Source organism: Panthera tigris, chromosome A1 (genome assembly GCF_018350195.1).
Source record: "Panthera tigris isolate Pti1 chromosome A1, P.tigris_Pti1_mat1.1, whole genome shotgun sequence".
Classification (NCBI taxonomy): domain Eukaryota; kingdom Metazoa; phylum Chordata; class Mammalia; order Carnivora; family Felidae; genus Panthera; species Panthera tigris.
In genome coordinates, this window is record NC_056660.1 from 218,590,087 (window position 1) to 218,615,837 (window position 25,751).

The following is a 25,751-nucleotide window of genomic DNA, read 5'->3' on the forward strand; positions in this document are numbered from 1 at the left end:
AGAGCACACTTACTCCTTTGTGATCGGATATGCCCTTTACATGAAACAAATCTATTATGTGAAAATGAATTTTAATATCAAACCTCATCATATGTAAAGTAACTGCATTTATTATAGTCTGATACATTGTAGCATTATCTACAGGTGCATAAAAATATACCTGTTGGCTAATTAAATATGTAACTGAATTCAGAGTTTTCCTGTAATAACACTATATGTATGATTTTCATGTCAATTATATAGAAATGTTTCTTTAAGAGGTCATTATTAAAGCCAAAAATCATTCAAGTCTTCCATGAAAACCAGTGCTTTTGCTCCTCCTTCTGGTGCTGTGCAGAACTAAGCTGAATTTGGATACTTCAGGTACTTCCGTGGTGCAAGTCACAGCTACAGATGCGGATGATCCTTCCTATGGGAACAGCGCCAGAGTTATTTACAGCATACTTCAAGGGCAGCCATATTTCTCTGTGGAGCCTGAAACAGGTCAGGAATCGTGAATCAGTTGTTACTTTAAGTCATTATGATCTTTTCAAGTAGAAAAAAGGTGGGAACAATAAGACAAGCATTAACATTACTGCTTACAGAAGAGGGATGATACCACACTTAAAGACTTGAGAATTTAAGTGAAATGATTGAGTGAGCTAACGGAAAGAGACCTGGCTTTATGTTTTTTGCATATGGGTTTAGGTCACTATATAGTCAATATGGTATTCTTTAGGTAACAGAAAAACCGCACAAATTGTAAAATATTTCCACTGAATCACTTTCATGATTTCTAGATAATTAATAACAAAAATATATTCTGTCTTTCAAAAAACCCTAGATGTATAATATGTGGTCTTAATCAACTAATATTTGAAACTTTAATGAGGATAACAAAAGTTTTTTTTTTTTTTCTTCCAGGTATCATCAGGACTGCTTTACCAAACATGAACAGAGAAAACAGGGAGCAGTACCAAGTGGTAATCCAGGCCAAAGATATGGGCGGCCAGATGGGAGGCTTATCAGGGACCACAACGGTGAACATCACACTGACAGATGTAAATGACAACCCACCTCGCTTCCCCCAGAGTAAGCTGCCTTTAATGGTCTTTCCACATGGCAAAAGCTTTAGACTAAAAAGAGAAAAGATATGGAAAAGGTAGTTGTCAATCATTTAATTTTAAAAACATTGAAAATGTGCTACAAAAGTGAAGAAAAAAAAAAAGGTCCGTATGCTGATGCATTCACTGTTACTGAAATGTAAAAAAAATATATTTTGGATATATTTCATTTAGAAATAGGGATCTATGGATGATCACAGAACCTGTCCATAAATATGCTCTGCATCCATGACTACAATCCAAGAACTATTTCTTTCAGTTCGCAAAAAGAAATTATGTTTTATTGGAAAACAAAGTCATACTTCTACAATGAATGTGTTTACTTCCACCTAGAATTTAATAAGAAGGATCTTAACTTGAGGGTAACATTTTTCAATAAAATATCTAATTTGTCATATTATGAGGACTTAGAAAGGGCTACATAGCCAGAACATAACAAACTATTCAGACTTACATTTAATATCGCTGTGTCAGACTTACAGTTACTCTCTCTGTGTTTGGAATGGTAATCATTCTAAAACATTTTGTATTCCTGACCTATTTAGTTATAAAACACTAAATCTATTTAGTGATAATGTCATGTATTTGGATCTATTTTTGTTATAAAATGAACTCTTCAAGTTCTCAAAATAGATCAAGAATAGGTTAAGAACCGTTAGCTTCTGACCATATAACACATGCATTTATTCATGTGTTATACACATGAATCCCTTTTTTATACAAATTTGTATAGACATGCAATTAGAGTGGGTGATGTTAGATCTGAATGGGCAGCCCAAGTATCAGCCAATTTCCTGCTCATTGGAAAAATCCTGTACTTTAAGATGGAATTTTATGTTGTTAGAAATGTGGCATAAAATGCAGGTTGTAGTATCTTTGTCATTATTTTTTAGCATTTTTTGTGTGTTCACTTCTAAGTTGATCTCCCAATTCTAGTTTGATTTTTGGCTTACATACTTTTGGGAGAAATTATTAAAATGTAGTTTTTTGTGATATTTATATTTTTACACTAAAGACTATAATGCAGAAGGAATCATGATCTAAGAATTTGTTGCATTATTTTGACTGTTTCAAAGAAATTTACCTCTTTTCCATGTTATTTTTATCTAACTTTGATGAGTAAAAATAGTGTATGATTTGAATTGATTTGTCTAAAATCTTGTGTGTAGAAAAATTATAACATTCACATAGAATATTTTTTGAGCACAGTAATCACTTGTTTATTATTCATGATGATTCTTTTGCTAAATATTAAGGAATGTCCCCATTAGGTCTGCCATTGTGGTGTTTGGCTCCAAACAGAGAAAAGGGTATTTCTTTATGCTCTTTTCAAACAGTCAGACTACAGCTCCAGTTACCTGTAGCATCAGCAGGAGAAAGGAAAATAATAATCCCTATTATTTCTTCTCAAACAAATCTGAAGACATGCTTAGTGGCATTAAAATTCAAATCTCACATTTTGTAGATATTTCTGACCACCTCTTAACCTGAACTTGTTACCAGGAGAATTAACATGCAAATCCAGTAGAATAAACCATAACTAATTACTCACATTATCCACGAGAGGCAAAAATATTCCTTTAAAAAAGTATTTTTTAAGTCAATAATAAATGACCACTAAGAGGACTATTATATTTTAAATGCTCAGGAACATATATACACATGTCAAATATGCAGTTCATTTAAAAATGATAATCCGATAAAGGAAATTAATAGATTCTAATTAAGCACAAAAATCAGATATTTGAAAGATAATAATGTCCAATGAAAATTCATTTTATTATTTTTTCATCTACTATGATACCTTTATTAATTCATTTGATAATTTTTTCCTTTGCTTTTGTTGAGTCAGAATTTATGATTGGCATCTGACAGATACATTACACAAGCCCTGATATAATTATAATAGTAGTGATGATGATGATGATGATGATGAAATATTGATAATAAAAAGAAGCAGCAACATAACACATTTTCTGAATAACATGTTTTTTGGACACTGTACCAAGTTATTGATTGACCTATTGTTATTTGATCACAATATCTCATTTAGGTCAATATTACGATCCCCATTTTACAAATGAGAAAACAAAAGTTCTAGATGTTAAGACCAAACTCCAAGTAATGCAGAGTAGGGTTGCAATCCATGTCCAAATCCAGATGTATAGCACAACACATTTAGAGGAATTGTAGAGCACCTTGTATCTTGCCTCATTATTTTTTAATTATAGCTAGAAACATAATTTGTGGATTTTTATTTTCCCAATTATATTTTCTGCGATGAATATTTGCAACCATATCTTACTATTGGGAACATTCAGTCATGGCAATTAGAATACCACTTGATAACCTCAGTCATCTAATATCCAGAAAACTAGTTTTTAATTTCCAATATCATTTCATTAAATAGCTAAGATTTGGAGACAGTTCCACAGTTTATGAAGTCTTTCATATGTGGCATAGCATTGAGAACTCAGAACTAACCTATGTAGATCCCTTGTTAGTATTATTATACTCAATGCATGGAAAAAGTAAAGGAGATTCAGAGTGGCAATGATAAAGACAACAAACCAATGCTGCCTAATTGAAATATAATGCAAACCAAAATTGTGCGCCACGTACGTAATTATAATTTTTATCAGCCATCTAAAAAAGTTAAAAGAAACAGGAGAATATATTTTAACCATATATTTTCTTTAGCCTAATAGTGTCCTTTAGATATGTCAATATAAAACTTAATTCAGGTATTTTATATTCTTTGTTACCATAATTCTTTGGAATACCCACTTAGATAATGTATTTTCCAGTTGCATCAAGTCTCAGTTCAGACTAACCGTATTTCCACTCGATCACTGCATGGAGTGATTCTGCATGAGTCCCAGCGCTGTCTTCCTCACTTAGTAGCTTTTTCATGTTGGTCAGTTAAACCAACCCTTCTGTTTTTCAGTGACAACGAATAAACTTGGATAGCAGTGCATACTCCATGGTAGAGTGTAAGACTAAATAATTCAACACCTATGAAACACTTGACCCAGTGGCTGGCACTAGCGTATTTATGTGTTAAGTAATGTTGATTTGTTCAAGTGCTGCTCTATTACTATTATTAGTCAATATTATAAAAGTGGCCTCAGAACTTAAACTTGCATGCAGATGGGCTGATCCAAATTCTGTATTTCCCGATATGGTCCATCTGTGAAAGATAAAACTCTCAGTCATTTGGAAGGGACAGTGAAAGATGAAAACTCAGATGTCCTGCTTCATTGTTTAGCTTATTTTATTGTGTGGATCTATAACAGTCATTCCCCATCAGGGACAATTTTGCCACCCCAGAGAACATTTGGCAATGTTTTGAGACATTTTTGCTTGTCTCAGCTGGTGGCTTCTACCAGCATCTATTGGGTAGAAGATAGGAATGCTCTAAACATCCTTACAATTCATATGACAGAGAATAATTTGGCCCCAAATGCCAACGGTGCTGCAGTTAGGAAACTTTGATGTGTTATATGAGGATCTGTTCAAGTGAAATAATAAATTTATTTATCTGACAATATTTATTGAAAACACACCGTGTGGCGCCTGGGTGGCTCAATTGTTTAAGCGGCCAACTTTTGATTTTGGCGCAGGTCATGATCTCACAGTTGTGAGATGGAGCCCCCACCTCAGAGCCTTCTTGGGATTCTCTCTCTCACCTTCTCTCTCTGCCCCTGCCCCACTTGTGCATGCACATGCTCATGTGCTCTCTCCCTCAAAGTAAATAAACATTAAAAAAAAATGCTTGTACCAAACACTATTTTAGAAATTAGACCTATGAATGTTGTCAACAAAGGGTCCTGGTTTTTATCCCTATGACCTTTCATTACAGTAGGTGAGGTCATAACTTATCAGACATAAGTAAAAATATATATATGCAAGGCGTTGACTCAGTCATGGATAAAAAGAGGAACATGTGTGTGCCAAAGGGAAGAGTAGGGGAAGATCTCATTCGGGAGGGGATATTTTATCCAAACATGGCAAGATGAAATAAACTTAGCCATATAAAGAGATGTGAAAATCCCCCAAGCAGAGTTAACACCATGTGTGAGACCCTGAGATTGGAAATTGAGTGATTATGTCAAGAACCAAAGATGGTGTATCTGGATCATACCAAACAGGAATAGGTTGGTGGGAGATTAGATTAAAAAGCTCTACACTCCCAGGAGCATTGACAATAGCAAATTTTTATTGGTATTAACAAACATACAACTGTGTTCCTGACCTAAGTTATCATCACGGTCCTGTGCTTTTAGAAGTATACAGGTAGGTGAACATTAATATAATATGGGTGCCCAGCTTAGTGTGATTCTAAAAGAGAGGCAATGGATTAGAAGGTTAGGGGGCACCTGAAAACTGAGTTCTAAAAGTATTTTCTGCTCTTTTGCTCTAGATACTAACTTGTATTTTTCAGTCTCAAAAAGATACTCTATTGAATTTGTTCACAATCCTGCATTATATCAAGTGACATAATTTTTAAAATAATAAGGGAAACAAATCTATTGCTTACCTTTCACTGGCAGGTACTATGTTTGTACCTAAGCGTATGAACATTAATGTCTTGATTCTTGATTATGAGTCATATATTGTCTAGCAATAGAGAGAATATTTCAATAGGAAATCATGTGTAATGAAGGAACTATGCACAGAATGCAAGGGGCATACAGAATAGTAGCACTTATCCAAATTGGGGGGAGGGGTGAAGGTATGAGTACATCGTTTACCGTGGAAGCTTTTTGGGGGAATTTATCTCTTGATCTAAGTCTTTTCTTAAAACTACTGTATGTCATAAAGATAGAAAAAGATGAAGAGTTCACAAAGCTGGGAATTAGCAAAATCTAATTTATGAAAGGGCATATTCTGTGCAGGAAAAACAAATGATAAAGGGCATGCTTCAAAGTGGTGATGAAGATTCTTTGGTGATAAAAATGATAGATGCTTTTTTTTAAATATATATTTTTGATGTTTATTTATTTTTGAGAGAGAGAGAGAGAGAGAGAGACAGACAGACAGAGTGTGAGTGGGGTAGGGGCAGAGAGAGAGAGGGAGACACAGAATCCAAAGCAGGCTCCAGGCTTCGAGCTGTCAGCACAGAGCCCAGCGTGGGGCTCGAACTCACCAACTGTGAGATCATGACCTGAGCCAAAGTTGGACGATTAACCAACTGAGCCACCCAGGCACCCCTGAAATAATAGATGCTTTTAATGTTTGCTTTTCTGTAGCTTCTATTTTTATATGTTTTTGTAACTTGATAATGCCAAAACAAAACAGAATAACAATGGAAAGGACAAAAGTGACCATTACTTCCAAAAAGTCCAATTAAATCAGCACTGGATAGCAGCTATTGGAATTTACATAATGGGAGTAATTGCAGATGATCTTTCCCAATTGGTTTTCATTGAAATTATTTTGTAAGAAGCTGGAGGATATTAAGTTGAGGAATAAAAGAAGAACAGGAAGAAGACTGAAAAAATAATGCCTGTACTTTAAGAAGTAAGATGAATAAGAAAATAAAATAGACAAACAATATAGTAGTTAGAAAGAAATCTTGAATTAAGTGTGGTTTACTAGGTAATTTCTTAAAGTCTCCTATGGCCCAGTCACAAAGTGGGAATTAGGCCACAATGGCCAACAAAGGACCTGAGCTCCTAGTTGAAGATGCAGACAATAAAGTGATAGCTACAGGAACATAATGTGATGTCTGGTTGTGTGGTAAGTGTTGTGAAGAACATAAAGCAGGTAAGGGGCTAGATAATGGCAGGGGTGCTATTTTAGGGAGGATGAGTAGGGGAGGCTTTTCTAAGGAGACCTGAGTAATTTTAGGAACTGAAATGCATACAATTAGACAATTTAGCTTCCCTAATCATAGGTCTTACATATACAATACTTAGAGGGTTAACAGTTAATAAATAAGGTCAGGGGCCCACAGGTGGCTCAGTCAGTTGAGCATCTGACTCTTGATTTAGGCCAAGGTCATGATCCCAGGGTCATGGGATCGAGCCCCATGTCGGGCTCTGTGCTGAGCATGGAGCGTGCTTCTCTCTCTTCCCCTCCCTCTACTCCTCTCCCCTGCTCATGCTCTCAATCTCTGTCTCTAAAATAAAAGTAAATAATTTAAAAAATGATAAAAATAAATAAATAAATACAGTCACATATGTAAAATGTCTTCAATAGTAACTGCAATATATAATAAGTTCTTGATAAAACTCAATTTCCTCCTCTTCCCTTTTCTTTCTTCATGAGTGTATCTAATGTTTCTGATCTCATTCCTTTCCTGTCTCTGATGTTGTGCTGCTGTTCTTTGTGGCCAACCAAAGATTAAATAGAAGTGCCTTAATTAAGCCTGGAGAGACCTGTAACCTCAGTGGCCAGAACAAAATGAATGTGCGTACCTCATACAAACGAATGAATACTTTCATGAATGAGGACTCCAGAGCCTGTTTTTCTGCTCTCCAACCAGTCAGATGCTCAGTGGTCCTTGTATGGTGCTGTTTCATTGCGCTAACCCAGAACACATAACACTTCCTCACCTGAAATCTAAGCTCCTGGTATCCTGCTTGAATACTTTAGTCTTTTTCATTCCATATCCTTTTTTCTTTCCCTAAAATAAGAAAAACAAAATAGACTCCATGGAAAAGGTCTATTAAAAATATTAAATTACTGCAACTTGATCTCTGTGGGATTTGGAAAAATCAACTGGGACAATAAGATTTATGTCCAATGACTTTAAAAAAAAATCTCTGGGAAAATGTTATAATAACTGATTTTCATCCTGACCAGAGTAAATGATTAAGAAATATCTGATCTGCAGAACCCAGTATCTTTGCCTTGATATAGCAGAGAATGTTATATCATAAGACTCTCAAGTCCATTAAAAACAAAAATAAAACAAAACAAAATAAACATCTAGAAGGTAGGTTCAGGATTAGGGAAAAAGCATTTACAAAAGCACTTATGCAGATGGTTAGGGTCTCAGCCAGCCAGCTGGTGCTGGGGACTTGGATCTAGTTCTTGAATGGGACAGTAGTTCACTAGAACTCAAGAAGAAGGAAGGCAGCTAAACCTCTGAAACCCTGGCAAAAACTCCAAACCGCAAATGAGACAAGTCTAGGGCACAGCTCAAGACCACAGCTCTTTATTCACATTTAGCTGCTTTCCCACACATCCTATCACAGACAACAAAAGACAGAGAGAGTAGATTATTTTCGCATCTCCTAACTGTAGGTGTGAGCTCCTGAGAAAACCAGCTCTCATGGAACCATGCCTCTAGTCTACTTAACATTGAGTCACAGACATGTTTGCACCAAGCTTAGGTGGACAAGTGGGAGTCAGGAACCAGTAACTAGTACATTTATGCAATGTTGAATGAGCTGAAATTCTATGAAGGGGAAAAATTTATAAAATGCAAACAAATTGGGTGATAGTTTTATTTGTATTTATTCTTCATTCTCTTAAGTTTTAGGGCATTATGTGTGTAGATACTCATCAAATCTATGAGAATTTGATATGATGTTTATTATGTCAGTTTCCAGATCTATCCCAAGTACACTCAAAAGAGTGAATTTATATTTGTTCACTATATTTTTTGCCATGAATTATTAAGGACAGTAACAAAAATCAGTTCATTGGGTTGTTAGTTCTGAAAATTGACACAGAATTTCTCCCTTATAGGAAAGCTTTTTATTAAGATAAATAATAGGTAATAAGACACTTTCAGTATACAAATAAACTTAATAAGATTCTAATTTTCTGAATGTTTTAATACCATCTCTTTATATTCTCTCAAATTGTATCTAAAGATTATACACAACTATAGCCAATTGAGAAATAATAGCAAACAATTCTAGAATCACTCAGAGCCCTAAAAAGATATCATATGTATATTTATGTATTTTATCTAAATGACCTAGATTGGACACTGACTGACTTTAGTTAGCCCATTAAATTACATAAATATGGGTTATCCAGTTTGCCTAAATTTCAAAAAAGCAGTATAAAAATAATAGTAATAAGCACAGTGTTATAGCATGTACTGAGAACTATAAAATACAAAAAAAAACCTCATTAAGTCTTCACAATATCTATATAACATTATAACATAATTGCCTCCTCCTTTTTATTAGTTAAAAAAACAGATATGTGTAAACTTAAGTTACTTGTTCAAAGTTCTATAACTGGGAAATAAATTAAAGTCAGATTGGGGATCAAGGTTCTTTGGCTCAAAAATCTACACTTCTAACCACTACACCAAGAAAGAAATTGGTACATGAAAGACTCTCTTCTTTATCTTCCCTGGATCATTTTGCTTTTCATTAATTCCATAATTCACTACTTGTATGTAGATTATACAGATAACTTTAGATAAGGTATACTAAATTCTTGAAATGTCTATGCATTTGCTACAAATAGGGAAATGAAACCTTTATAGGTTGGTGCTTTTGCAATTCCCAGGGACCAAACATGAGTGGCTGTTTTGTTTTGTTTTGTTTTGTTTTTTGGTGGGATCCTTATACTCCTTGGACAGATAAATAAACAGGTTTGCATCAGACAAGGTCTTTCAAGGAAATGTCTCTATGATATACGTAGGGATTTAAGACCTGTATATTCAGTGAGCTGTAGGACTACCGTAATCCCTGCCTGGTACAAGAGAGATTTGATTTAATAAGTGCTGATTTTTCCTTTGTAAATAGAGTCAACCTCTTCTCTACTGGGGATTCTAAGGTAATGTAGGCCTCAGGCTGATCTGCATATTTTAAAATTATCAAGCACATTTCAACTAGAGCACATTTCAACTAGAGCAACAGTCAGGTATGTCCCAAGGAAGATGCTTTAGCCTGAGAAAGAAGGAATGAAATTTAAAATATCTCTTTTTCCCTTTTTCATTGTCTAGGGAAAAAAAATACCTTTATATTCCTTAGAACTGTTCTATAATTTTTATTGGTTAGAGATAACTATGATTTTTACTGTGACCACCAAAATATTTGTAGGATTCTTCCCTATGGTTCCAATGTCTACAGTTTATAATAATTACAAAGAAATGGTGTTGTAAAAGCATTCCTTGATTTATAAAATGTTGAATGAAGTCATACAGTGTGGGTAGGAACTATGCTAGTAAATAATAATAAATTAATAAAGAGAGATACAAGATACAGGATACATCCACAAATGGTTTGTATTTTGAAGGGTATAGACACAAACTTTCCCTTTCCTGTGTCCTCTCTCTCTCTCTCTCTCTCTCACACACACACACACACCTTTATAGTTTATCTCACACCCCATGTCTTCTTTACTTCTTTTCTTGCTTGTTTTTGCACATAGATATAGGTTATGTGTATGTACGGATGTGTAGTTATAAGTATACATACTCATATATGTATGCACACACATATGTATGTTGATATGCATGTTCCATACCCACCTATAATTGGAGAATGGTGCAATAACATCCATACTATAATTACCAATTGAAGTCTAAAACATCAAATGATAAACTCTTCAGATGTAAGTGGATCAGGAAAGAGAAAATTATATAAGAGTTCTCCAGGTAGGAAAACAAAGGAAATGAATTCTGTTTGGTATGGCTGGACCTCAGGGTTTGCAGCAGGGATTATGAGACAAGAAGGAAAATGTATGGGCATTGTTAACATCAGGGAAAGGGATGGATATAAAACTAAAATGCCATATAGATTATGCAAAGGAATAATTATGCTAATTATTCTGGCAGCAATGAAGCACACTGCTTGGATCACAAGAGCAACAGTTGATGAGAGTCTGGACCAATGCTGAGGAGAGGAGGAATTTGAGACACATTTAAGTGGGTGATCCAATGGACTTGGTCATCATGTCGACAAAAGTTTTGAAGGAGAAAGGAGAGAGCAAAAGAAAAAGCTGTTTTATAGCTTTTTACCAGAAGACATTGTTTGAAGAGAGAGACAGGGATTTCAGCTTGATTTGAAGATTTTGAATTGAGTTTCAGATATCTAGGAGTAGTGAAAAAATATGTTGATCCGAGGTACACACATGACATATAAGTGAAAACAGACATGTATGATCTCAGCCAGGCTAAATGTTTAGAGGGACATAACTGGGGAAATGCACAATACTGCAAATCTGATGAAAGATATAAATTCCTCAGAGGAGTAGTGTGCATGGAAATTATACAGAAATCCACTTGAAACTCCCCAGTTATTCCATGGAGAGTTGCCTTCGACTAAACCATTTGGCATTTTGAAAAAATGGGATTCAAAGTTCCTTTGTATCCTTCAGAGCAAAGTTGAATAATACCCCAGGATGAGTACAGATATAAATACTTAGATACAAACTAGCTGTGTAAATGTTTGGCTGTTACAGAGGTTCTAGTATGCCTATTCAGGGACACATTGCAAACATAGGGGCCACCTAATACAATGTTAATATGCTTATGAATGACTAGTTTAAGGTTATCTTAACTTCTCCATGTCCTATGTATAATTTCGTTTCTATACATTGCAATTGTGTGCATTGCATTGATGCCAAACCTCGGAGATGATCTCAAAGATACGTATCCAGATGGATTTCCAAGTCCCCGGGAATCAATGGGCAGCTTTTCTTAAAGCTTTGTCCTGTAACTTTCCTCAATGAACAGGAAACTAAGACATCATGCAGCATCTTGTTTTGCTCTAATTTAACTTCAATGCCCAAAGCTAAGCTGGTGATCACGTCTCCAGTGCTCACAAATTTAGGTTTCTGTCTTTCCTCTGGTGACAGTCTTCAGTTCCAGAGCCTCATTCCTTTGTCAGTCTCTGGTGTGACTTTCATCTCTCCTCTCCTTTCTCCTAAATGCCCATTTAGCGTTGCATAATTTCCTTAACCACTGTGCAGTTTTCTCCAAGGAGCTTTATCTCGTTTTTAATTTCTTCCTGTTAAGCTCATTAAAAAACATCTTTTAAACATTATACAATGGAATGGTTTATAAACGTGCATAATTGTGTCGTTTTTCTTAAAGCAAGTGTTTGAGATTATTATGCAGCGTAGAGATGTTACAATAAGATTACACACAAAGCAAATAAAAAAATTAAACTAATGTTAAATTATTTTGTTGATACATATATGTGGTGCTTTTTTTCTTTTTTTCATCACAGTGTTAGAAATGCTGAGAGTTCTTACGTAAATGTGAATAGCAACAAGGACAGGGAACAAAGAAAAAAGACAAATTCTATCTCTTTGAGCCTTACTGTTTTTTATCAACAAAACAAAACCGCAACTATTTCCTGCCAAGCTCAAAACCTGAGTTTGCCCTTGCTGCCCTCCCACTGGTGTTCTGGCATCTCTTTTGTTGTTTCTGAGGATGTCATCTTGTCACATCTCTTACTTGGCTTATCTTATGTCTTTCCTCCAGAGTCTCCTACATTGAGCTGTCAATTGTTTCTAATTCTAGTACACAAATCTGCAGCGTTTTTAATATTCAAGTGCAAAGGTCCTATTGATCAAAATTTTGGTAAAACAGTGACCTGGAATGTTTAATCTGAATCTTATAAAATCAGAAATACATCAAAATTGGGTGAAATCTTTAATAATGAAAATTCAGATGTCATGTGAAGTTGTCAATAATGGTCTCCAAGTGCACTTCCCATACCTTTTGCCCAGTCCTTACAAAGTCTTTGCAATATTATCTTTTAGATTTGTACTTCTAACCACGACTTTCCATATATGAGACACAAATGGCAATTTCCCCTTGCATTCATGCCTTTGTGCTTAAGTCGATAACCAAACTAAGAACATACTCCAGGAAGAAACATTTATCTGCTCTAAACATTAAAAGAGAAGCAAATGATTCAATCTGACACCTGGGAATGAGTTTAAAACAACTATAAATTGGAATTGATAGGAAAGCGTACCACATAATTAAAGCTCCATCAACTGTAAGAGTAAAAATAAGGAGCATGCAAATAGATGTCTTTAAGGAAAAATGAAATGTTAGATGGATGATAGGAGCTACTGTGCTTTTGTCAACGGACGCGTAACAATCTGCCTCCTTCCGATGTCTCTCTTGCTCCCAACCCCTACATGATAAACACCCTTGCAGACTCCTAATGAAAATAATTTCAGTTTGTTTGACAAACTAGGATACTTGTGTTCAGCAGACTACTCTTGGAAAGGAATTATAAAATAGGAATGAGTAGTTCTTTCACACGTTTAAAATATAGAAATGCAGTCTATTAACTTTGAAATAGACCCAGTGAATCTTCTCCCTAAATAAGTTTCTGCACATAAACATAATTCCAGAGAAAGCTTTCCAGAGAAAGTATTGTCAAATTGTATATGTTGGGCACTGAATAACTAGTTCTTGAACAAATTAATTACTAGAGCTGCCATAGAATTAAAACAATCATGACTGCGTATATTGTATGTGTGTATATATCATACTATTTGAATTATTTAATAGAGAGCTAAATCTATACTATTTTGATGAATGGGCTCCATCTTAATTGTGGCTTTTCTGGAAAGTATGAGACACCTTGAACATACTTCTATTAACATTTCAGGGGTAAATAAGTATATGTATGTGCCTGTATGTACACACATATTCCCAACTCACCTACTATATGTGTTTGTGTTGTGTGTGTGTGTGTATGTCCCTTACAACAAACTACTGTGGAATAGAACTGAGATATACATACTAATTTAGTCTTATTATAATATGAACCAATGGAACATGGTCACTTCCTGTTTAAGTCTCAGAAGGTACTGAAAATTAATGCTTACTCTCCTCAAAAGGAAATAAATTTTGCAATGGAGATAGTCCCTTCACCAACCAAAAAATAAAATGAAGTGATAAATAATTTTGGATTCTTGACCAGAACTATAATGACAAGTTTAAAGCAGGCAGATTTTCAGAATCTAAGCATGTGCCTAAAAATACAACCAATCTCAAAAATGTCCAAGCTAAAAATAAAAAGTGGGAGAACAGATTTCCAGAGGCAATATTCAGTGAAATCTGTGTGACAGTAAAATTAATGAAACAATAAAACGTTTTATTCTTTTGTTCTGTCTGTCTGTTAAAAGAAGACCCATGATTAGGAAACCTTTTACCAGAACCTGATAATCCCTAATATCATCAAGAACATTTTCTACTTAAGGTTTTAAAAAATATTTTGCATCGAAGTAAGTTTATATATTTTTTTAAAAAGGAAAATAAGCCACCTCTTCCATTCTTCCTCACCTGTAGCTCTAATCCTCACAGAAAACAACTTCAAACTGTAACTTTTTCAGTTCATCTAGGTTAAGCTACAATTCTTTAAGCAATATCTTATTATTTGTTGAAATATTTTTATATCTCACCTTTGACTTCCTTTCATGATTAGTGAAAATGGAACGCAGTAACATCTCAATCCATTCTCCCCTAGATGTAATTATATCACTTTTTTCCCCATTGCACTATCCATTAACTTAGCAAATTTAAGTAATGTGATTAGGTTTACTTTATCCACTATTGCCAATCTCTCTCTGTCTTTCTATCCCAACAGCATTTTCACAGAATCACTACATATATATATATATGTATTTTTTTAATTGTCTAAAAAAAAAAAAAACCTGCAAGTTTCAAAAGGAGCTTATCAAAATACTATGCTATGAACTATGTAAAATGTTGACCATTGTGCCACCTTTTTAAAAATTTTTGTTTATTTATTTATTTAGACACAGCAGGTGGGGGAAGGGCAGAGAGAGATGGAGAGAGAGAATATCCCAAGCAAGTTCCGCACTGTCATGGGGTTCGAACTCATAAACTGTGAGATCATGACCTGAGCCAAAAACCGAGTCAGACGCTTGACTGAGCACCCAGGCGCCCCTGGGCCAAAATATTTAACAGAGCATATTCTGGCTCTCAAATGTTTCTAAGACAAAGCCAGACATTTTATTTCCCATGCAATAATTTCAGCTATTAAATATGAGCGATCCTCTTTACCAAAGTTGTATTTTTCCAAGATATTACAGCTTTGAGCTTTTCACGTGCTCCGTGTACAGCTGCTCAAAACTCGTTCGCGAGCAGCCCCATAGCACTTAGCTTCATCTTGGCAGCGTTCGGGGTTGCACACCTAAAGCCCTCTTATTCCCCTCCCAGCATGGGCTGGCTAATCTCTACAGCTCAGGAAATCCTGCCATCCCAGACTTTCCTTTTTTACTTTCGTACTTTGGATAGAAAACTGTCTACATCTCATGTATTCCCATATCTTGATTTAGCACCTTATTTTCCTGGAATACATTCTTCATTAGGTTCTTTCAAAAAGCCCAAAGGGAGAGAAATTTGCTGAGTCTAAAACTATCTTTATTGGGTTATCACATTTGATTAATATGCTGGCTGGGTTGAAAATAATTTCATCATCAAATTTTGATGACATTATTCAATATTTTGCTAGGATCAGGGGCTACCTTGAAAGGTCCATTGACATTTTAATCCATGTCTTTTTTTTTTTTTTCAACCACACAGTTGCATATGAGTTTTCAATTGCATATACTTCCTTCCATTTATCCTCTAGCCCTCAAATTCCCACGTTGGATAATCATAATCTTCAGTTTAACCCATCCATTATTTTTTAACTTCAACTATTATATTGTAAATATCTACTGTATTTGGCTCTTTATCAAAAATGCCCGGGCACTTTTTATAGTTATTTTCTGGTGAGATTTTTATGACCACTTTTACTTCTTAAAGCATATTGAATATATTTTAAAATATTTTTATGTGATGGCTCCACACTCTTTTGTTGATCTAGCTCCAAGGTTCTATTTGTTTCATTTTTATTTGCTTTTGGAATTTTTTATATCAGTGTTTTGTTTTCCTGGGATACTCATGTTTCCTTGTATTGTTATATGTATTATTGTTATTGTATATTATATATTTATATTAATTTATAAGTAATTTATATTAATATCGCATAAATACAATAATATATAATTAATATTTATATAATATATAGCATATATTATGTATTATATTGTTATAGATAATATATAATATATGAATCCCAAATATATATAATGATATGAAATAATATATAAATATATTACACATAATATATGATTATAATAATGTATAATGTATACACTATATAATATATAAATCTCAAATATATATTTGAACTTTGTGAGACATGTTATTGAATCCTAACTACCAACACTTATTTTTTTTTAACTTTTTTGAAATTTTTGAGAGCGAGAGAGAGAGAGCGTGAGCAAGGGAGGGGCAGCGAGAGAGAAGGAGACACAGAATCTGAAGCAGGCTCCAGACTCAGCTGTCAGCACAGAGCCTGATGCAGGGCTCGAACCCACAGTGATATTAGGACCTAAGACAAAGTCGGTCACTTAACCCACTGAGCCACCCAGGTCCCCAGTACCAACAGTTTTAAGTGATGCTTTGTTGTGTATATGAGTTTGCTTGTTTGCTTTAAATTTTCATGTATGTTATAATAACTACAAGAGAATATAAGTAGTACCACTTTGAATCATTACAAGGACTTTAAAAATAGTTTTCATTTATATGCATGATCCTCAAATTTTGTTATTTAATATATATATTCATATATACATATATAGATAATTTATAAGTATACATAGAGCATTTACATATCCATAAAAATATATTATTGATTTTTATTGTTTATAGCTTATAACAATAATATCACACTGTATATAATTTTCTGATACATTCCTATTTCCATTTATTATTATGTATTTAAGATTCATATATATTTTTTTCACATAACTATAGCTCACAGTTTTCACTTTTGAATTTTGTTTGCATGCATATTATGTAACAAGTTTATTATTCTCATGCTGTTTGACATTTGGGTTCTCTTCCTTTTTTTTCCTTTCTTTTTTTCATTTTACAAATAGTGTTTCTATATGACATTTCTGCAACTATTCTCATATGCCTTGCTGGGCTTTGTTTATGCTACCATTTAAGTTTGCATTATATATTCCCACGTGTTTCATGTTATGGGTTGAATTGTGTCCTCTGAAACATATATTTTTAAGTGTTAAACCTCAGTATGTCAGAATATGACCTTATGTAAAAATAGGGTCTTTAGAGGTAATCAAGTTACAAGGAGGTCTTTTAGGGTTAGGGCTTTAATCCAATATGACTGGTGTCCTTATAATAAGGGGCAATTTGGACATAGAGACAAACATTCACAAAGGGAAGACAAGGTGAACACCCAGGGAGAAGATGTCCATGTAGCTGGAATGATGTCCTTACAAGTCAAGGAACACAAAGGATTTTGGGCAAGGCCCAGAAGCTAGAAGAGGAAAAGAAGGATTCTCCCGTACAGTGATCAGGAAAAGCATGGCCCTGCCAGATATTTAGATCTCAGACTTCTAGGCTCCAGAACTGTAAGCAAATTTCTGTGGTTTTGACACTTTGTTAAAGCAGCCCTAGCTAATTCGTACATTTCCCAAAACCATGGTGCCAAAATTAACACCCATCAGCTCTGCGTAATAGTTCCCATTACACCACATACTTTGAATACTTGGTTTTGTCAGATTTAATTTTTGTCAATTTAGTAGGTATAAAATGGTATCACATCATGGCCTTAATTTGCATTTGCTTGATTAAAATCCAACATATTTCTGTTTATTTACCTTTCTTGTTTCCTCTACTGTAAACTGTTCACCATTCATATTCTTGACCAATTTTTCTGGTAGTTTATGTGTCTTTTATTATGGATTTTAGACATACTATGTTTTTCAAAGTGAAATTATTCTCTTCTCTTTATTTGTAACATGTTTCACTTTCTCTATATTGTCTGTTATTTAGAGAAGTTATTAATTAGAGCATAGATTGATTCATCAACCTTTTATCTTATGCATTGTTAATCGTTTGTCCTATTTTAGAAATCTTTTCCTTGCTAAAGATTGCTAAAATATTGGCCTACATTTACTTGTAAATTAAAGTTTTAGAAACAACTTGTGTGTGTAGTGTGTGTGTGTGTGTGTGTGAGCTGAGGATTGTTGCAGATAACCAAAAAGACACTGACTCAGAATTTTTAACTAAAGTTTTTGCATATGGAAAGGAAATTGAAGAGGGACCTTTGCAGGATAAAGTTGAAAATTGGAAATAACCACATCTCTGTGTAATCTCCCTCCCATGTAACTTAAAGCTGCCTTTGGCAATAAAATAATTTGCTTAATATATAGATATGCCTTAGTATTTTGTAGTTCAATAATTATTCTGAAACATGAAGGAAAAGGGGAGGAAACTTACGATGTTAATTCAAAGAAGTCATAAGGCAGAGATACCTATAATACTCTGACAGAGCTGAATTAACCTTCATTAGGAAATTTCAAAAGCTTATTTATAAAGATTGTTGACAATATATTCCATTAAAATATTAAAGAACTATTTGTTTCCTAAGAATGTATATGCATATAAGTACATACAAATACATATGGATGTATATACACACGTATATGTATTTATATACGTATGTACTTATATGTATGTGTGTTTCTATCTCACCAGGCATTTGATATGTTGTTCTATATCTTGTGGCACTTACTCCATCATTTTCCTTCTTTTGTGACTTTATGAGTCAAATATTTACAACTGTATTTTTATTCAGCCATAATATATCTTTCCAGGGCTGGTAATGTCTCTCGCTCTTGTAAAAAGCGCTTGAAAAAGAAAGATATGGCAAGAGGCAGTGAAGAAGAAGGATCCCCCCAGGTAGCATAATTTCAGTGGTTTTCTTATCCATACACAGATTCTCCCTGGAGTAACTGTAGACTGACTTGTAATCCTTTACCTTTGTGTTGATGGATGCTACAGTGTCATCTTTCTCTTCTAGCGGTTAAAACTGCTTATGTCTGTAAAAAATATAGTTCTTCAGGATCTTATGAACACACACTAGGAATGTAAAATGTTGTCAAAGGTGGTTTGTTTTTAGGTGACTTTTTCCTGCAAAACACTAATCCTAGTTAATTGTGGAGACAATTTGTTGTTGCATAACCCATCTGTGGATTACGTGGAGTTTGCTACATGTCCTTCTTGCTTGAAGAGGCTATAAAAATAATGATCAATTTTGTAGAGATGGTAAATATCCTCAGGCCAAAAGGGGATTTCAGTTTTCTACTTACTTTTGTGGGTTCTCATTTTCTGTCAACTTGGTGCTTGTCCTTTTTTAATACCTTCAAGTGTATATTTCTATCTCAATTTATGATCCACAAATATTGTTTTCCAGTTAAACTGAATTATCTAGCTTCATTGCCAGAAGCCTGTTTTAATGTCTTTCATTCAACTAAATTATTATTGTATTATCAATGATCACGTTTTCAAAATGATGGACAGTAGAAATAAGTTGATTTTTGTGTTTTTCTATGATCCCATTAATCTTTGATATCTCACTTAATTTCAGTCTGAAGAATTCCTGATCTCACTTTCCATTCCTGTGACTTACAACAGCAAATCTCCAAGAAAATTTAGTTTATATTATGGAAAACACTTGTGACCAGTGTTTGGGCATTAGGGTTGTGTTTCATGCTAGTGGAATAAAATTCTATGCCTTTTCAGAGACAATGATTAAAATAAAAACGTACAGTTAGTTTATAAGTGTGAATTTATACATAAAAATTTGTGTAATCAGTTTTAATATTATGGTGTTTCTATGAAATATTTTTATTCTGTTATAGCACAGGATTTTCTTTTAGGCTTTAAAAACTTTAAAAACACTAATATTATAAACTTAGAGCACTCTAAATTCATTTTGAAGGATACAGATATTTTATTTTTAAAACAAATATCAGGGGCGCCTGGGTGGCTCAGTCAGTTGAGCGTCTGACTTCAGCTTAGGTCATGATCTCACTGCTTGTGGGTTCGAGCCCCACGTTGGACTCTGTGCTGACAGCTCAGAGCCTGGAGCCTGTTTCGGATTCTTTGTCCCGCTGTCTGTCTTCCCCTCCCTCGCTCATGCTCTGACTCTCTCTCTCCCTCTCTCAAGAAGAAATAAAACATTAAAAAAAATTTAAAAAAATATATATCAGTTAACAAGTTAAAAAAACAATAAATTCCTATTATGTATATCTTTTTATCAAAGATATAATTAGATTTCTTATTTTAAAGGCAAGTAGTTCCTTTTCTCCTGGCTTTTTTGACACATTTACACATTATGAAATAAGAGTTATTTCATTTATTATAAGTTTTGAATACCTCATTATATTTAAAATTATGGTTCTATCTCCATTAAAGAAACTAGGACTGAGGCGCCTGGGTGGCTCAGTTGATTGAGCTCCAATTTCAGCTCAGGTCATGATCACACAGCTTGTGAGTTCAAGCCCCACATCCGGCTCAGTGCTGACAGCTGGGACCCTGGACCTTGCTTCTGATTCTGTGTCTTCCTCTCTCTTGGTCCCTCCCCCACTCATGCTCTATCTTTCTCTCTCTCAAAAATGAGTAAACATTAATTTTTTTTTTTAAGTAAAAGAAATTAAGACTTACTTTGAGACATGGCTCATTTAAGGCTTGGTCAGGGAAACGTAAGATGAACCTGTAACATTTTGTGATGCCAGAAATTAAGGAAGCACTCAAAAAAAATAATAATAATAGTGCAGGCACCTGGCTGGCTCAGTCAGGAGAACATGCAATGCTTGATCTTGGGGTCGTGAGTTCAAGCCCCATGTTGGGTGTAGAGATTACTTAAATAAGTAAAACATTTTTAAAAGGTGGCAGAGGCATGTTGAAAGTCATCATGAACAACCTAAAGGAGCACCCACTGACGAAACCTGTAAGAATTGGTGCAAAAGAATACCTAGGATATTATTGGATTATAATGCATACTATAAAATACGTGTCCTGGAGTCTATGCTGATAAAAATAGACAATAACAGAAATACATGGGGGAGAAAGAGCAGCTTTTCCTTTCAGAAGAATTCCAAATAATAAATATGGAAATAATGAAGAAAATAGAAAATCACCATTAGAAAATCACAGTATTGGGGCGCTTGGGTGGCTCCAACGGTTAAGGGTCTGACTCTTGATTTTAGCTCAGGTCGTGATTTCATGGTTGTGAGATAGAGTCCCGTCTTGGGCTCTGCACTGGGCGTGGAGCCTGCTTAAGATTCTCTCTCCCTCTCCCTCTGCCCCTCCTCTGCTCTCTCTCTCTCTCTCTCTCTCTCTCTCAAAAGCAAACAAACAATCAAATAAATGAATAAGAAAATCACAGTAGTAAGTATTACAGGTAAGATCACTCATCAATGTTAAAATTAGTGGGCAGATTTTTGAGGAGAAACAATATTTGCATAATCTTTAAGTATATCTCCCAAAACATGCATTAATTGTTTTAAAAATTACTGATTAGTAATGGAGGAGACTGTTAGAAATACCTTCTTAACCAAGGGATCAAGACATATTGACATCGCATGCCTCCTTTTATATGCTATGCTGAGAACAGATCACTTCTGTGTTCTGTTAACAACTATGCAAAACCTCAATGAAATCACGAAAAAATATAAGACAGACTGAGATTGGAAGACATTTTACGGAGTAACCAGTTTTTTAAAGTGTCAAGGTCACAAAGACAAGGAAAGACTGACACTCACGGATTGGAGGGAGTAAGAAAACATGACCACTAAATGCAAAGTAGGATCTCTGCAAAGACTTTAATAGAAAAGCTGGTGAAATCCAAAGTCTGGAGTTAGTTAATAGTAAAGTGATTAAAATAACATTTCTCAAAAACTAAACTTAATGTAAATGATGGTGAATTAAACATTAAAAATGAACTTGCTAAACATTACATGATTAGGTGTGGTGGATCTTGACTTTTAACCCACACTGTATAACCATTGGACTCTTATCTGGTGTTAGTATCAGGGTTATATTGTTCTTATAATGAGTTGCGAAAGAATCCTCATTTTTCTTTTCTCCAAAAGACTTTACATAAGAACAGAAAATAAAGAATTTTCTGTTTTGTGAATGTTCCTTAAAAATATTTGACCTGTTGGGGCACCTGGGTGGCTCAGTCAGTTGAGCATCTGACTCTTGATTTCGGCTTAGGTCATGATATCATGATTTGTCAGATCAAGCCCCACGTCAGGTTCTATGCTGACAGTGTAGAGCCTGTGTGGGATTCTCTCTCTCCCTCTCTCTGTCCCTCTCACTCCCCTCTTTCAAAATAAATTAAAAACAATTAGAAAAATATTTTAAAAAAGAATAAAAAAATATTTGAGCTGTTAGTATTTAGGAGGATAGATCATTTTAAATATTATATCATATATTAAATCATATTTTATTTTCTCTTTAGTAGCTTTTGTACATTTTTAATTATCTTTAGGAATTTACCTAAATATTTAATTTTATTGACATGTAAGTGTTCATAATATTCTCTAAATTTCTAAATCACTACATTATCTGTAGTTGCATTTCTTTAAAATAATTCTTAATACTTTTTGCCCTATCTCCTCTTTTCATGAACCATTTTGCCTTATACATTTATTTCATGGATCTTTTAAAACGACTAACTTTGGGCACTTTTATTCTCTTTTTTCTACACTAGTTTTCAATGATATTACTTCCTGTTTTTATCTTATTACCTTATTTTTCTTTGATGGCTATTATGTCTTTCTTTTCTAAGTTCTTATGTTTAATGCTTAGCTCATTAATTTCATATTGTCTTTCTTTGTATTAAAACACACAGAGTTATAAATTACCTTCTCTAGGGGCACCTGGGTGGCTCAGTCAGTTAAGTGTCCACGATTTGATTTCGGCTCAGGTCAAGATCTCATGATTCATAAGACTGAACCATGTCTGACTCTGCCCTGAGTGTGGAGCCTGCTTGGGATTCTCGCTCTCCCTCTCTCTCTGCCCCTCCCCTGCAAACACTCTCATTCAAAATAAGTAAATAAACATAAAAAAAATTACCTTCTCTAAGTAGAATCATTTTCTCTGTACCGTGTTTCAATTTCTTTTCACTGATTTTTCAATTATTTTTAGGTCTCTATATTTGTATCTTATTTGAACCATCAGTTACATAGGAATTGTTTTCAATTTTCTTTTAAATTTTCAAGAATATGAGTATTTGGGAGTTTTCTTTTTTTGTATTAACTTCTGTCTTAATTGTAGGATGGTCAGATAATTTAATTGATACAGATTTATTAAAATTTATTCAAACATGTCTGATAACTTAATTCTTGATCAATTGGGATTCAGTGCTTCATGCCAGCTTAAAAAAATCTGTATTCTCTAGATGGTATGTGCAGGTTTCACATACATATCAATCAAATCATTCATATTATTTTTATTTATTTTGTAAAATATTCCATGTATTCCCTATTCTTGGTCTGGTTAACTGATCATTAATTGAAAACAGCATTAATGTGGCTACACTTCACATATACTCTAGATCTGAGAATAGATAATCCTGATACCGAAGATTTTAACAGCAAGTGGCTTTTAAAGACATTATAAACTAAATGATGAAATTTAAAAAAAATATCCTAATGTCAATAATAAGTGCTTTCAGTAGAACAGTGATATTATTTTTGTGTTTTAGAAAAGCTGCTTCTGCTACAGTGTAATAAATCAACTTACTGAGATGCTGCTTCTATAAAATTTAATATTTTAAAGGAAGTTGTAGCAGTAAATAGATTAGAGTCAGTGATGTTCTGTGATAGAAAGATTGTGAAATAGATATTTTTCAAAAGAACAGTTAGAGGTTTCCTGGCAAAGAGTTGTGTGGAAAATCGAAGTAAGAGAAGCATACTGGATAAGTCTAAACCTGAAAGAGACCAGTGCTGTGGAGAGTATTAATTAAGAGAAAGGATGACAAGACAGAGAAGCAAATTTATGGAGAGCCAGCTTATGTATGTTTTATAAGTTCAATGGGACCAATCAAAGAATTTTGAAGCTCTGAGTAATTATCAATAGGGTTATTGTTTTCATAAATAAAAGCTTGAAACACACACAAAAGAACATTATTGTTTTCAAAAGGATAACATGACTACAGTGTATAATAGCATCTGAGATTTTATTGAATTTAGTCAAGTAAAGGAGCTTGTAGACAAGTTAGGAAGTTTCTCATTTATCTAATACACAAATAAGTATATAGTGGCCACTGCATTCAAAGAAAGAGCGTGAGAAAATAGTGGTGGAAAAATACAAAGTCCCTGTTTCGCATTACGTCTTCATGGTACATAAAAATAAATAAGTAAATGATACAATGATTAGCTGTTGCAAGTACTATGAAGAATGATTGGGTGTAGTGTTTCCGATAAGGCTATTTTCAGTAAGGTTATTGGTGAAAGTTTCTGAGGGAGTCACAGTTGAGCAATCATCCGAAGGAAGTGAGTGAGGGCCATCTGAATACTCAGGGACAGGAAATTTGAGAAGAAACAGCAAAGGTAAAGAGTGCCAGAAGGACTGTAGCCAAGGGATGAGTTGAGAGTTGCTTTCAGTAGTGTTACCAAAAATAGATGCAGAGAAAAATGTAAAAGAAAAATTAAAAACTACAAAATATAAAAAAAGAACAGGCTGAAACTCACTGGGGAGTGGCAGAAGCAGAGTCCTGGGAAATGACTTCCCAAACGGAGCAGATAGAGGTCCCTGTGTTAGGGCTGCCGTAATAAGGCACCATAGATTGGGTGGCTTAAACAACAGAAATTTGTTTTCTCACAGATTTGGAAGCTGAAAGTCCAAGATTGAGGTTAAAGATCAGCGGGGTTGGTTTCTTCTGAGGCCTCTGCTTGGCTTCTAGATGGCTGTCTTCTCTGTGTCTTCACATGGTCTCCGCTCTGTGCCTGTGACCAGATCTCCTCTTCTTGGAAGGACACCAGCCATATGGGATTAGAGCCCACCCTAATGATCCCATTTAGCCTTAACTACGTCTTTAAAGACCCTGTCTCCTAATACAGTCACATTCTATGGTACTGAATGGGGGGTTCAGGCTTCAATATATGAATTTTGAGGAGCACAGCCCCCAAACACTCACTGTAACACTGTAACAGTGCCATTTTCTCAGATTTGATAAATTGCATTGTGATTAGAAGAGAGTAGTGGGGAAGAATTTATGTGAAGGAGATAGCATGTGAAAAACGGAGAGAGAGATGTAGGACATTAACTTTTGACAAGAAAACTTTGTAAAGTCCAATTTGGTGCAAAACTTTCATACAAGTGTCTAAAGGAAAAATACACTGGGAAAGAATATACTCAGGTAAGAGCATGACTGGCTGAGAGGCCTGGGCTTTATTATATACATGAAGGAGAATTATTTAAGGTTTATGAGCATGAAGGTGCTATAATCAGAAGAGGGCTTCAGGTCAATTAGTCTGTCAGTAATATATAATTTATGATCATAAATTTATCAGATTTATGTTTATGCACATAAATCTCATCAGCAGTAGAAGTTGTTCCCACTGGAACCACATCTAGATGCACCAGAGGCTTAAATTCTTGTTTTGCTCTGGAATAGAGGGAATTTGTCAGAATTGAGTGTTTCACATTGACACTGTGAAGGGCCACAGACTATTCTTTGTTTCTCCTGTCACAAATTTCTAGAGATAGGATTCCTCCCCACTAAAGCTGATTTCATGGAATTTTGTAATGTTCTGTCCTTCAGCTGAAAGAAACTAAGGTTAGTTAACAACTAAATAAAAGCA

The 25,751-nt window shown here is 34.5% G+C and overlaps 1 protein-coding gene across 3 annotated transcripts in view; it reads left to right on the forward strand.

Annotated features, from left to right (window-relative positions):
* The window catches only part of LOC102954987 (cadherin-10), a 122,557-nt gene that overhangs the window by 61,745 nt on the left and 35,061 nt on the right, over positions 1 to 25,751 (forward strand). For all 3 annotated transcript variants that reach the window (XM_042960623.1, XM_007075934.3, XM_042960617.1), the window contains exons 3-4: positions 364 to 483; positions 904 to 1,071. In XM_042960623.1, coding sequence (XP_042816557.1) covers positions 364 to 483; positions 904 to 1,071 — 288 coding nt within the window. The remainder of the gene's footprint in view (positions 1 to 363; positions 484 to 903; positions 1,072 to 25,751) is intronic.